Source organism: Triturus cristatus, chromosome 7 (assembly GCF_964204655.1).
Source record: "Triturus cristatus chromosome 7, aTriCri1.1, whole genome shotgun sequence".
Classification (NCBI taxonomy): domain Eukaryota; kingdom Metazoa; phylum Chordata; class Amphibia; order Caudata; family Salamandridae; genus Triturus; species Triturus cristatus.
Window position 1 is genome coordinate 1,575,717,225 of NC_140590.1, and position 14,053 is coordinate 1,575,731,277.

Below are 14,053 nucleotides of genomic sequence, written 5' to 3' on the forward strand. Positions count from 1 at the left end.
CAACAAGATTCTTCAAAACATCAACCCATCTAACCACTTCAGTGACCCGTTGCCCCCAGCCATCTTCAAAGAAATTAAGAATGTACTCGTCCTCGCCTGGACAAGGATTGTTAACGCTTCTTTATCACAAGACACGATCCCATACTGCCTAAAAGCAGCTCAGGTGTCACCTATGTATAAAAAAAAAACTAACGCAGATACAACCGACCTCAATAATTTCAGCCCTATCTCCAACATCCTAGCCAAACTACTAGAAAAATGCGTACAATCCCATCTTTGTGCCCACATAGAGAATTTTTAACTCCTTGACCAGCATCAATCCGGCTTTCGGAAAGGGCACAGTACTGAATCGGCTCACGCACGTTATGGATGACATTCTAAAAATGATTGACCAAAATGATTCCTGCCTTCTAATCCTCCTTGACCTTTCCTCCGCATTCGATACGGTTAATCATGACAACCTCCTATCGTTTCTGAAGAAGAGGATGGGTTTCTCTGGTCTGGTGTTACAATGGTTCTCTTCCTTCCTCCAACACAGATCACAAAGAGTCAAGGCAAACCACTCCCTCTCCAGTACTCATGGGTGTCCCCCCAAGGGTTAGCCCTATCTCCTATCCTCTTCCTGGAACCACTAGCTAATTCACTAAATTCCATAAACATTCTCTTCCATATGTATGCAGACGACACACAACTTTATTTGAAAATCTCATCCCCGGAGAACATCCTCTCACTCAACACTACCCTAACATTTACTCAAAATTGGTTAACTGAGAACCATCTCCTACTCAACACCTCCAAAACTGAATTTCTTCTCATCTCTCCTATGAACCACATCCCCAAGCTAGACCTTTGGTTGAATCACCTCACTGCTTTCAACTGCACCCCTCATCATAGACTCAGCCAAATCTCTCGGTATCACCCTGGACAAGCACTTGAATATGAAAAATCATATCAGTAATGTGTGTAAGGGAGCTAATCACTTGATAAGGACACTTAGAAACATCAAACCATTCCTCCCGCAAAAGGATTTCAAGCAGGTGGTTCAAGCATTGGTCTTGCCGAGACTAGACTACGGCAGCGCCATGCTCTGTGGTCTTCCCAGATACACCCTGACTCCACTAAGGGCATCACTGAACGCTACGGCCAGACTGGTCACAGGTACCAAACGAAATGAGCACATATCCCCAATCCTAAAATCTCTCAAATGGTTGCCTTACGAAGCGCGAATTCAGTTAAAGAATGCCGTCCAGGCGCACAAAGCTCTGCACTTGAAAACTCCCTTGTGTCTAGCGCAATCGCTTGAATTATCCTGTGGTGGGAGAGCCTCAAGAAGTGCAGACACTTTCCTCCTGAAACCACTCCTCCTTAGCAAAAAGAGATCTTGTCACCGAGCCTTCTCCGGAGCAGCCTCAAATATATGGAACTCTCTCAAATTGGAATCCAAAAGATTCCTAATGAACAAATTCTTACCTTAAGTTGGCCTAGGTTTCTCATGCTCGAATTCATTGATCTTTTGATACAACCACTGTACCTCACTTGATGCTGAAGGAATTCATTGATCCATTGATACAACCATTGTACCTTATTTGATACTGCTCTCCTTTACAGCATTGTGTCCCCCCTCCTAGCCCGCTATATTCCTGTTTATTGTATGGGAACTATGTGATTATTCGTATTGTGTATTCTTACTTGATGTCGATATTGGACTTGGGTCCTGCCTTCCATTCTTTGTAAAGCGCCCTGATATCCTTCGAGATCATGTTCGCGCTATAGAAAACTTTATGAATAAATAAAATAAATGGGTTCCCCATGCAGTGTCCCATATACCACAATGAATCTACCCTGGGGGTCAGACCAAGTTCGGCTATGAACAAATGGACGCTGTGATTTAGAAGGATTGCAACTCTTCCCCCCCCCCCCCCCCCAAATCCCGGAGCCTCAAGTGAAACTAGCGTGATTCGTGTGTGCAAACCAAAACCTTCCCAAACAAGGTGTCTTGGTACCTGCTAGGTGGGTCTCCTGCAGGAATAGAATGCTTTTCCTGTGACGCTTAGCTTGGCGCAGCACAGCTCCCTGCTTGATCTTATTGAGCAGACCATTTGTATTCCAACCAAGAAGCCGGAGCTCTCTACTCCCGACCCCAGCTACATTTTGCGTCATGAGTGGCCGTGGTATGTGGAGGGGAACGTAGCTAAGTGGGCGACAGTAGCAATCCCAAAAAAGCACATAGCATAAGACATAGTGGCATTAATAAAAAGCAACAAAAATCCCCGCATTAAATCCCCAACAAATCCCCCACCCCAATTCCTCCTGAACATGAAAGTATCAGTCACGGCATGATCCAGACCAAGACCCCAACAGGGGGTAGCAGCAAAAAGCAGCCAATGGATCCCAAGTGAGTCTCCAGCTCATAAAGAATCACACAAACAACTGAAGGTCAGGGACTCCTTATACAATGCAAGCTTGCAATACAACATAAAGTTGATATCATATTAGAGTAAATAGTTAGTCCTCAGAGCTACATCATTCAGGACACTGAGGGTGCCGCTTGATATCAGAAAGTCACTTACTGGATTTACTGCGAGTCTTGGACCTCTTCATTGATCGCTGTCTGCCCTCCTCCCGGGGGGGGGCCATGCCCATGCCCAGGTCCACTGAAAGATGAGTGAGTCAATTCTGGGTGGGGTGCGGGGTTTAATCCGCTCCGTCTCTTTGAGCCACTGGAACACCTCCGGGGATTCAAAAAAGTAGGTGCGTGACTGGTACGTCACCCACAGACGAGCCAGATACAGCTGGAAGTATGGAAGCTTGAGACCTCGAAGACGAGCCTTGGCCTCCAGGAAGGATTGTCTGCGCTGCTGTATGAGCCTGGTGTAGTCCAGAAAGATTAGGAAGCGCTGAGTCATGAGTAAGAGAGTCCCTCGCTCCTCCCTGCTGTAGGATTACTTTTCTGTCTCTATAATTAAGGAGACGGGCAATGATAGGGTGAGGACGGGCACCTGACAGCAGCTTCTGTAGCAGTGCGCGATGAACGCACTCCAACACGAAGCAGGATGAAAGCTAGTCGGTGTGTGCCATCCTCTCAGCCACGTGGCGAGGAACTCCTCCTTGTTGCTGCCCTCGCATTCCCTCCGGGAATCCAATAAAGCGGAGATTGTTACAAGCACGTCCCTCTGCATCTTCCACTCGCGTTGCCAACCCTTGAGTGAGTGATTCATGGGTATACACTTTTTTCGTCAACATGCCCATTGTGTCTTCCCCGTCCGAGATGCGGGATTCTGCCTCTGTGATATGCTGCACAGCATTCAGGGGATCTTGTTGAAGCAGCATAACATTCGCGCTCACCGTTCCAATCTTGGTCTCCAATGTTTCCGGCGACTGCGTGATCGCCGCCAGCAGTGCCGCATTTTCCGGCATGTGGGCTTCCGGGCCACACAGTGAGAGCCACAAGGTCACTGTTCCAGCGTATTTGTCAATGGTGCATTGCTTGAAGGACACAGCAGGCGGTTAAACTTTGGCCATTTTAAAATCTCATGGGCCAAGATGGCGGTCTAACAGTCGGGATATAGCAATCTCTCCCAGTGTGCTCAGAAGGGTCACGGGCGACTGGGGCCAGTTGGCCGCCTCCGCGAGTTAGGTACGCACTCCTCCCCTAATGGGTGTCAAGGCTCAGCTCCCAATCCACCGTGCAATAGTAGAACAGGCAGTAGGACAGTATCCCTCAGTAATTTGCATCAAACACAGCACTTCACTGAGGGATAGAACTGTAGGGCGACACACCAGTCAATGGGGAGTACGAGGGGACAGCAATGGCACCCAGCACTCCCATGCAAGCAATGCCCTAAAAGAACACAGGAGGTGGGCTGCGGTATCGGCCTGTCCATCCAGTGGCAACACAATCAATCAAGGCTGGCATAGGTGTCAGATGATGTCTCCCATGCTGTAGAGGCAACTGCACAGTTATTGCCACATGTCGGGCCCATGCGAGGGCCTCCGTGTAAAAATTCAGAAGCTCCAAGCACAGTCCGGGTAGGATGGTAGTGTGCTCAGCACAGGCCCTAGAAAACACCCAGTGCTCACTCCTCCCCGCAGCGGGCCTCCAGGCGCGGACAGGCTCAAACACTCACGGTCTCTTCCCGGGAATCCGGGCCACGCAAATGCCTCCACACAGCCTGGGATGACAATCCCCACCGCTGCCCACTGATTGCACTCACCGGGTAGGCGGAAGGTGGCTGGGAGGGATTCCACAGGCCTAGTCAATCTGCGGGATGGGGGCGCCGTATGGGGATTACAGAGGTGTCACACGAAGAGCACAGGCCTCACCCACCCGACCTCGTGGGATGGCTCCTCCGCAGGCAGGCCCACTGTAGAGATGGCCAGGCAAGAGGGGGGGGGGGGGGGGGGGCAGTCCGGACCCCCGCCACAGTCCGTTGCGGGTCACCAGGACCTGACAGTTCAGGGCCGCTACCGCAGCCCCGCCGCTCCAGGTGCCGAGCAAAGTCCACCGGTGGGTGCACACAAGGCAGAAGAGCGTCCTGCGGTCACCAGGCCGCCGTATCACCAGGGCCCCACCTCAGGATCACGGCTGGGTAGGTGCAGGGAGATCGTAGTCGCCGTGTCCAGGTATATCTCTGCCACCGCAGCCTCCTGGGCAGGAGGGCACACAAGCGGGACGGCGGGCGCCGGCAAAGCAGGCAGCGTGTGTCCCAGGCACCAGGCTAACACGCTGTCAGGCCGCCACACTGCAGTCGCGACAGGGCGAGCCCAGAGAGGCTGCTGCAGCTGTGGAGCAGGATTACCATGGATATGTGGGCTCCAAGACAGGAGAATGTCCACTCAAAGCAAGGATATATGAAGGATTAGTGGCAGGCTGCAGGAGCTGCACTTCAGCACGTTCACCATGGTAGACGGCTAAGCCACCTCCTCATCCTCTTTTAATAGTTCTATACAGTGTTTCTCCCACTTTCCATGTCCTTCTCGGAGATCGATCCTTTTGGTGAGCATCTGCTTCACCTATCATTTTCGGATGGCCTTGTCCCTTTCTTTCGTCGGACCAGCTTCTCCTAATTGGGGGTCTTCGGTGAGGTCAGTTCGCAGCTCCTCCTCCAAGGATGGTATTACTTGGGTATCTGATTCTAAGATCAGTAATCTTTGACTAGATGTCTTTATCAGACTGACAAGTTACTTACCTTCGGTAAAGCTTTATCTGGTAGATACAGGAACTAGCCGCAGATTCCTTATCGACCCACCCATCCTCGCCGCTCTGCGAACTTGGGTTGCTGTTGTCGCCAATTTTCCCTCTTTGCACACTTCTGCAGTTCTTTCAGTCTGTACTTGTTTCTTCAAGACTTTTCCCTTTTTGGCACACTGTTTCTAGAGCCTGTTTCTCTAAGTGGCTTCGTGGTTGTTGGTGCAAAAATGGTCACAAAAGAAACTCATGTCAGTGCGCCTGGAGAAGGCTTAAATAGACTCCATTTATGTCTCACATGGAGACTGCGTCACTACGGAGTCTCTAGACTCCCTCTACTGATGCGCAGAGATACTGCTGAAAAAATGTCATGATCCAGTCTGGTGCCTGGGGAGGATTCTAAGATAAGGAATTTGCGGCTAGATCCAGTCTCTACCAGATAGGCGTTGCTAAAGTTAAGTAACTTTTCCAATTGTGCTCTACTTAGGTCTGTTGCTTAAATAATGTACTCTTTTACCGAAAAACTAGCACTGTATTAGACATTGAAGTTATTGTGTTGGTGTATGAATTCTCTTCTCTACCCCCTACACTTTACCTCCCTCTGAAACCCCGGACTCCTTGCCTTCATTACCCTGTGAGTCCAGTCTACAAAGGCTTGCACCTTGCCAGGTTTGCTAAAATGACCACCACGTTGTAGGCCCATTAGTCCCCAACTGCCCTGTGACCCTCCTTCCCCCAATTGGTGGCTGAAATCCACTTAAAGCGGAGAAGCTTATAAGTGCCTCTTTTCCTGTTTAGAAACACTTTGCCTACATTTGTCAGTCACCTTATTTATTTTTGCAAGTACTTTTAAGCCCACGATACGCTGAATTTTAGGGCGATCGCAGATTAAGAAATTAAATTTGACTCTAAAATCTGGGTAGTTATTTCCTCCCATTGCCACTTTAGGTTTGTTTGTAGGCCAGTGCACCATTCCATTTACTTCGAACAAGAAAAGTCCTATACTGGGCAGTGAGTAGTCGCAGGGCAGATCTGCTGTCTCTGAGGAACAAAAGAAGAGGTTCGTGTCTGCTAAAAGGTTTCTCTTTATTTCTTACGCATGATCTGTTATTCTCACCCACTGTGCAATTTGTGTGGTTGATTGAAAACTTTTAATTTTAAAACGCCCAAAAAAAGGCAAGGCCTACAGGCCTTGTGAATAAGGCAACTTGCAAAAAAAATCTAAAAGTATGAAAAAAGTAGTATTGGTAAAGGAAAAATAGGGACTGGTAAAGCCTGTAGGCTTCAACGTTGAGACCTTTTGAGTTTGTCAGTGTTTTTTTGGCATGATGGTCAGCATTTTAGTTGTTGTGCAGCATGGCTGAATATGACAACGAAAAAAAAGCCTAGCTGCGGCCAGCTTAGTCATTTTATAGGCATGGGCTCGCCTTCAAGATGAGGCAGCTCTTTTTTATTGTTTTGTTTTTATTTGCCGTTCCGGTTTACATTGGCAGATTTTAAAGTGTTTTTTTGAAATGCTGTTATGCAAGAGCAACACAGGTTGCTAGGGGGGGAAGCAACACAGAGGGCACAGTTGAGTGAACTCTGAGAACACAGATGGCGAAATCAATGCATGGGGATAGGGAAGAGAAACACAAAAGAGGACGTGTGGTGAAAGCAGCACGAAGATGGGGATGAAGCAACACAGTGGGGATTTAAAGCAACACGTGACAAAAGGAGGGCGTGGGTAGTGAAAGCAAAATGGAGTATGACAACAGCAACACGGAGGGTGGGACTTGGAATGAGCAGCATAGTCCAGAGCAATGTGGAGCTTACGTCTAAAAGCACACGGACGAGAAAGCAACATGAAGGGTAGGACATGAGTGAGTACAACATCAAGGTGGGCAGGGAGAAGCACATGGATGGCAATGGAGTGCACGGGGAGAGAAGTTCATGAGGGAAATGACAGAGAAACACATGCACTTCTATGGAGTGCTTAACGCAAAAGTAGTGCTTGAAAACCAAGCAGTGGAAGCATTGAAGCCAGCCAATAAGAGATGTTAGAGGCTTTACTCCATGGGAAGGACAAACACAAGATTGACAAGCTTGGACACAAATAAGCAAACAAATGAGTGACAGGGAAGCCAACCAATGGTAAGCAATTGGGTATGACTCCAAGCCCAGGTGTGTTCTCGGTATGCCCACAATGTCTCACAACAGACATCGCATGCACTATGCAGTAATGTCGCCTTAATGTGTGGATGAGCTAAATGTTAGTCATTTGAAAAATGGTTCTAATCAAACCAGTTTTATGAATGGATTACTTTCAACTTGTCCAGAATTGTATTAGTTTTTATAGTTGTAGTGTAGGCTAGGCATATATGGCATTTTATCTGGTGTTCAATCCTCGTGGTTCATCAAGGAACAGAGGTTTGTGAGCAGAATAGACTGAATACATCTAGACCCCTATTTCAGAAATAACCTGAAAACTGTTTTGGTCACTGTCGCAAGGTAGAAGAGTGCCAGTGAAATGGAGGAGACTTTAATGTGTATCTGAGTCGCAATAAATATATCCACTCTTTCTGTTAATTACTACCCATTCCGAGCTATAAATGTAAGTGGGTAATAAATGTTTATTTAAAACTGATACAAGTTTCCCACACTGTTTGTTTCAACCCTCATTATAGTTTTTGAGCCAGAATCGCCAGGCACTTGAGATGAAAATAGAAGCCCCCAACAATGGTGGTGGTGCTGTGATGAGGCCAGTTATGCAGTCAGCAATTGGATCACAGGTAACAAGATAACTTTGAGTACACTCATGACGTATGTATATGGAAGCAAATTTTGTCTACTTACTAAGTCTACTCTGGCTATGCATTCATAGATAATTTTTCAGATTCTATACAGTCTAGTTGGTATTCACCTCTAGCATTGCTTTTAAAATCTCTCGAGACTCATTGCGGCCTCTTTTTTTTTGTCTACCACTCTACTGAGAAAATACTTTACTTCCACTGATTTCTGAATACCATTCAGTCTTTTATATTCCAAGCCCATAGTGTCAAAATTCGGGGGCTACTACTTGCAGGATATAGGATATCCTAACTTTTAATTCTACAGTTTTTGTAGGGTAAGTTAAAGTGATTGTCTCCTCAGATTTCATTTTCCTCATGGTCTGCATTTTTTTAAGCAGATGTAAAAATGGATGTCATGTTAAGCTTTTTTTAGTTAAGGACAATAATAGCAAAAATAAATCTCCTGCATTGGACCCCAACTAGATTGCTTAATTTAAACTTGCGAAAAGAAGCTAAATGCTGGATTTGCAACCAAGTTTGGGGCTCACACCAGCAAGTTTTATTTAATCTAACTGCTTTCATACTGGCTACCAGTACACAAGCCAGTTGTCAGCTATATTTAACATACCCAAAACTTTAATCTTTCCCATGGTAGTGTTGGGTACCTGGGCCTCCTCGAATGCGTTGCCCTCTGGACACAACGATATGGCAGTGCTAGATCTTCTTCGGACCATTGCAGTAAAAGCCATTCTTTCCGATGGAAGTCATTCAGCCATCTATCGCATCACACATGGTGGGTATGGGTTTCAAATCTTCCAAGGGGCACACAGCTTACAGTCCAAGACCAGTATCCCCACCCGATTTCCAGTGCAGTATGGAGATCCCTGGACAAATACATAGAACTAACTCCGAAAGACCTAGCAGCGCAACCTATAACAGTATCTCGAACCTAAAAACACTCGCCCACTGCTAGATAACAGATATAACTACCGTCTCCAGTTCTTTTTCACATTAAGCTAATTTTACGATCAAGGCGATAAAGCATTATGCTATACAACTTGGGACAACATTCACTTGCTACATACTAAACACATAAGTGATGATAGTTTTGTTATCATCTGCTCACATAATCTTCTAGATTTGCTGCTGAGATTGTTTGTAATGTGGTTCGCCTAGACCAGCGGTGTTTTGTTCTCTTACCCGTAACTTGTATCTTGTATCAACTCGAACACCTCTTATATCCAATAGTCTTTACGATAGTAGCAACAAGTGTATGTAAATCATTAGGGCTTCACGTGTAATCTGTAGATCATATGCTTGGTATTACCAACTCAGTTGCCCACCCCTAATTTGTATCCCAATGATATCTGATTGTATGGCTGTTTTCTTTCTCATAGTAAAATATTATGAAATAAAAATAAAATGCCACAACTGTCATGACCCCAATGTCTGCATCAGCTCTGCAAACTTCCAGTCTATTAACCTTGGTTTTGAGTTTTCTATATTGGTCGCCCAGTTTCAATTCACCTACAAGTTGAACTGGGGGTCTTCTTTGCCCTATATGCCAGACATTGCTTGGTATAAGGGATCCGAGGAGCAGGTTGGAAATGCATACTGGGGCTTTTTGGAGACTAGGGAAGTAAGGAATAGTAGAAAGAGGATAATTTATTGCACTTCCCCCTAATGAGGGTTAGGAATACCATTCTACCCAGAGTCCAACCCTCCTAAGATATTTTTTGCCTTCAGTAAGGTGCTGTAGACTACTTGAAGCCACTGTAGAAATGAAATTGATGTAGTTTCTTCATCCTTTCGTTTAATTGTGAGAGCCTGTAATGTTTATTTTTATGACTGTTTTTCCCCCCCAAGTCTGTTTTGGGAATCTTGTATTTATTAAAATTCACATGACACTCCCTTAATTGGTAAATATGATGGCGATAACATGAATCCAGTGGCAGAATCTTTTGTTTCTTGAGGCAAAAGCACAAGATGCTGCCTCATCAGTTATGTGCTAGACAACTAAGCACATGTCCTGGCTAAAAGAAGAAAAGCTAAAGCTGTAATGAAAGTCTGGATCCAGAGATCGGAGCCCAATTTCTGAGAAAATATTTTTTTATGTGATTGGAAACATCATTCTGGTTTTAAGAATGTGGAGCTGCTTTGATCGTTGAATGTCGATGTGCAAACCATATCCCCAGTCACAATTCTGAGCAATCCAATTGAAATCGCAACCAAAACAAAGAAAACTTTTTTTTTTTTGTCTCCAGACTTGTGCTACAGACCAAGCTCAAAACAGTCCTCTAGAAATTTATAAAACCTTAAACTATGTACACTTCTGCAGTGGTAGAACGTGAGACACTTTCAGTAGGCTTGGCAAGAAATTGACATCGTTGGGTGTGTTATCCTCAAACCAACTTAGGCAATATTCTGCCAGGAGTCCATTACCCTAGCAAAGAAAGACTTCCAACAAACACTAGAAGAGGTGGAGAGGAAGTATAATGCACTTTAAATAATAGATGAGATAGTTATACCACTGAAACCCGGGATACTGAGCCAGTAAATTATATTTCATAGATGATATGTATATTTGTTTGTAGCCTCATAGCTAACTTTAATATTGAAAAAAAATAGAAGAAAGAAAATAGAAGCAACTCGTATTGCAATTGCGCCCTGCAATTTGCTCAAAAACCAGTTTTTATTGTTAATGGACTTACAAACTTCCTTTTACATACCTTCATCATAGGCTAAAGAAACGTTTGTAATACGAGCTGAATAGAGCTCTATTCAATCAAGAGACAAACCTTTGTAATGTGCCACACAAATATTTATCATGCTTCCTTTATTGTTAGAAGTGCTCCTAAGGTGAATCTATTCCTTACTAGCATGGCACCCTATTGAAGGAAGTAGCCAGTCTGTAACTCTGACTTTTGTCTCATGTTTTAGACACACATTGAAAAAGCAAACATTGAATTACTAGGACATACCAAAGGCATTGCCATAAATTTAAAGTCCTTGGAGAGCTGCTGGATTTAAGATGCAGGCTCATTGGAGGTCAATATCAACTTAAAATCAGAAAAGTTGTACACTTTTGCCATTATGTAATTGAGGTGTCCTTCGGTTTGAATGCCTCCTTAATTGTCAATATAAGGAAACAGTAAGTTCGAGGCATATGAGCTGCAGAATTCACACTCTGTGCATAGGTCGCCATCTGGTGTTGGGCTCGGATGCTTGCACCTTGTTATCTTGGATGAAGTCTTTTGTAGTCATGAGATAGGTGACTCCTCCCTTTGACGATAGCGCATGGGCATCGACTCATCCTCAGATCGTTTTTTTCCACCATCGGGTTAGGATGTAACTTCAGCGCTTCTGTTCGGTACGGTGTTTTCCAAACCTTTTCGACGCTCAAATCATCAAACTCAATAGTATTGTTTCGTTTGCGTGCCCTTCGACGCACTCCTCAAAATACCTGATTCCAGTCGTCTACGCAGGCCGCTGGGCCTATCGACACCTTTCGGGTCTACGGCTAATGGAAAGGTGATCGACTGGCTGGACGACACGTTATGGCGCAACAAGCCGCTCCGGTGCCGGAGGACATCTTCATCGAAGGCCCTGATGTCCCGGAGGAGGATTCGGAGGATCATGAAATAGTTTCTGAGGCAGACTACTCCGACTCAGATGACCTCATCACTCCAGGTCAACGAGTGAGTACGACTGCACCTACTCCAACCCCACCTGGAAAAAAGGAAGGCTCCGGTCAAGACTCCGCCTGCTGGCCCCAGTCGCGACCGAAAGAAAGCTTCAGAAGCCCAGCCCCTGGGCCCGGCTCCAAAGACCAAGGAGAAGCCTTCCGGCGGCTCGGCACCGACCAATTCGCATATCTGTGCCCCGCAGACACCATCGGCACCGAAGACGGGAGGGCATCCATCTCCCTCAGTCCCTAGAAAACAATCGGCACCTCTGCGCCGAATGAAAAGGCCTCGGACCCGAAACCAAAAAATTTGGAGTCGAAAAAGATTTCAACATCGAAGCCAAAGGATCCAAAAACCCCTTAGAAGGTTCTAGAGCACAAATCGAAACCTCGCTCCGAACCGAACAAATCGGCGCAGAAAGCTACTACCGAAGAGGAAGAACTTTTTCGACGGGATCCCATCGATCCGAAGCAAAAAAACACTCCAAGTGGACCCCAAAACAGGACATGTGGTTAATGTTCCACACACGAAGAGGAAATTGGACACCCCACACATCCCTGAGGTGCCTGCAAAGAAAAGAGACTGCTACTTCACCTCTACGACCCTCTTCTCCTGTTCTTCCTCCTAAGCCTTTCTCTCCACCACACTCTCCCATAATTCCACCATACTCGCCACCACCACAGGATGATGATGATTTGGGGGGTGGGGGAGGAAACAATGACCCTTTCACTGACCCTGATGAAGACAGAGATGTACCACAGGACGATTGGGATGATTATGATGACCCAGTAGGCCCTCCAGACCTCCCAGTCCCTGATGTATACCCAACAAAGCCATCTCCCCCAGATGACAACATTGGTTTTAGCCAGCTTATAGACAGGGCTGCCTAGTACCATGGTACAAATGTATTAGGACCCCGCAGAAGAGTACTTCCTAATAGACACCTTCGCACAATCACAAAAAACTGTGCAAACTTTACCAGTGCTAAAAGGCGTCATTAAACACGCCCCAGCCATATTCAAAGACCCTGTAAGGGGTAGAATTCTCAACCCCAGAATTGACAAATATAAACCCGTTCCCAATGATCCTACCTACATCAAGGGTCAGCTACCTTTTGGATTCTCTAGTGGTCACCAACACTAGAAAATGTGCCAACTCTCAAACCTCCGGTGATGCTCCACCTCAGGACAAGGAGTCTAAATTATTAGATGTGTCAGGCAAACGAGTTGCTGCCCAAGCAGCTAATCACTGGAGGGTAGCCAATGCACAGGCATTACTTGCCAGGTATGATAGGGCTCATTACGACCAACTAGAAACCCTATTGCAGCATTTGCCTCATCAATATAAGACCCAGGCCAATGATTTAATTCAAGAGGGCAAATTGATAACTAATGCATCAATCAAGTGTGCCCTTGATGCAGCTGACACCCCATCCAGGTCCATTAATACTAGTGTGTTACTGAGAAGACATGCCTGGTTGCGTATCTCTGGATTCAAACAGGAGGTACAAACCACTATCCTCAATCACCCGTTCAATCATGAACATCTGTTTGGCCCAGCTGTGGATACAGCCTTAGAAAAAATGAAAGGACACAGACTGCTAAATACATGGGAGCATTACAGTCTCCATCCGCACGAGGTTTCTTTCGGCGCTCCTGCTATAGAGGCGCATCCAAAAATATCAGTGCCGACACTGCTTCTTCCTCATACAAAAACCCCACACAAACATCCCCTAACAGAGGATATTTTAGAGGTGGATACAGAGGAAATAACAAAGGAAGAGGCCGAGGTAACAACAACACTTAATAAACGGTAACTTCCCTCCAGACCATTCCACTCCGGTCGGAGGGAGACGCTCACAGTTCCTACCTGTCTGGAAATCCAGCACCAGACAAGTGGGTAATACAAATGATCCAGTATGGTTACTGCCTGGAACTTATAGCAACTCCACCCAAGCAGCATCCAATGTCCATAGAACATCTGACACTCCCCAAAAAGGAAGTTTTTTCACTGCTTCAAAAGCACACAATAGAACCAGTCCCCATACAACATCAAGGAACAGGAGTTTACTCTCTATATTTCCTAATTCCCAAAAAGAACGGTACCCTAAGGCCAATATTGGACCTCAGACCCCCCAATATCTTCAACAAGTCCTTCCACGGCTTCAACAAGGCGACTTCCTTGCCACACTAGATCTCAAGGATGCCTACTTTCATATTCCCATACACCCTGCTCACAGAAAATACCTAAGGTTCACACTGGACGGACAACACTCAGTTCAAAGTCCTTCCATTTGGGGTGACCACAGCACCCAGGGTGTTCAAAAAGTGCCTTGCAGTAGTAGCAGCACACTTGCGAAGACAACAAATCCATGTATTTCCATACCTCGACGACTGGCTCATAAAAGC

General features: G+C 45.9%; 1 protein-coding gene across 4 annotated transcripts in view; it reads left to right on the plus strand.

Annotated features, from left to right (window-relative positions):
• The window catches only part of NCOA3 (nuclear receptor coactivator 3), a 449,566-nt gene that overhangs the window by 328,334 nt on the left and 107,179 nt on the right, over window positions 1-14,053 (plus strand). For all 4 annotated transcript variants that reach the window (XM_085619414.1, XM_085619419.1, XM_085619415.1 and 1 more), the window contains one exon: window positions 7,855-7,959. In XM_085619414.1, the coding sequence (XP_085475540.1) occupies window positions 7,855-7,959 (105 nt within the window). The remainder of the gene's footprint in view (window positions 1-7,854; window positions 7,960-14,053) is intronic.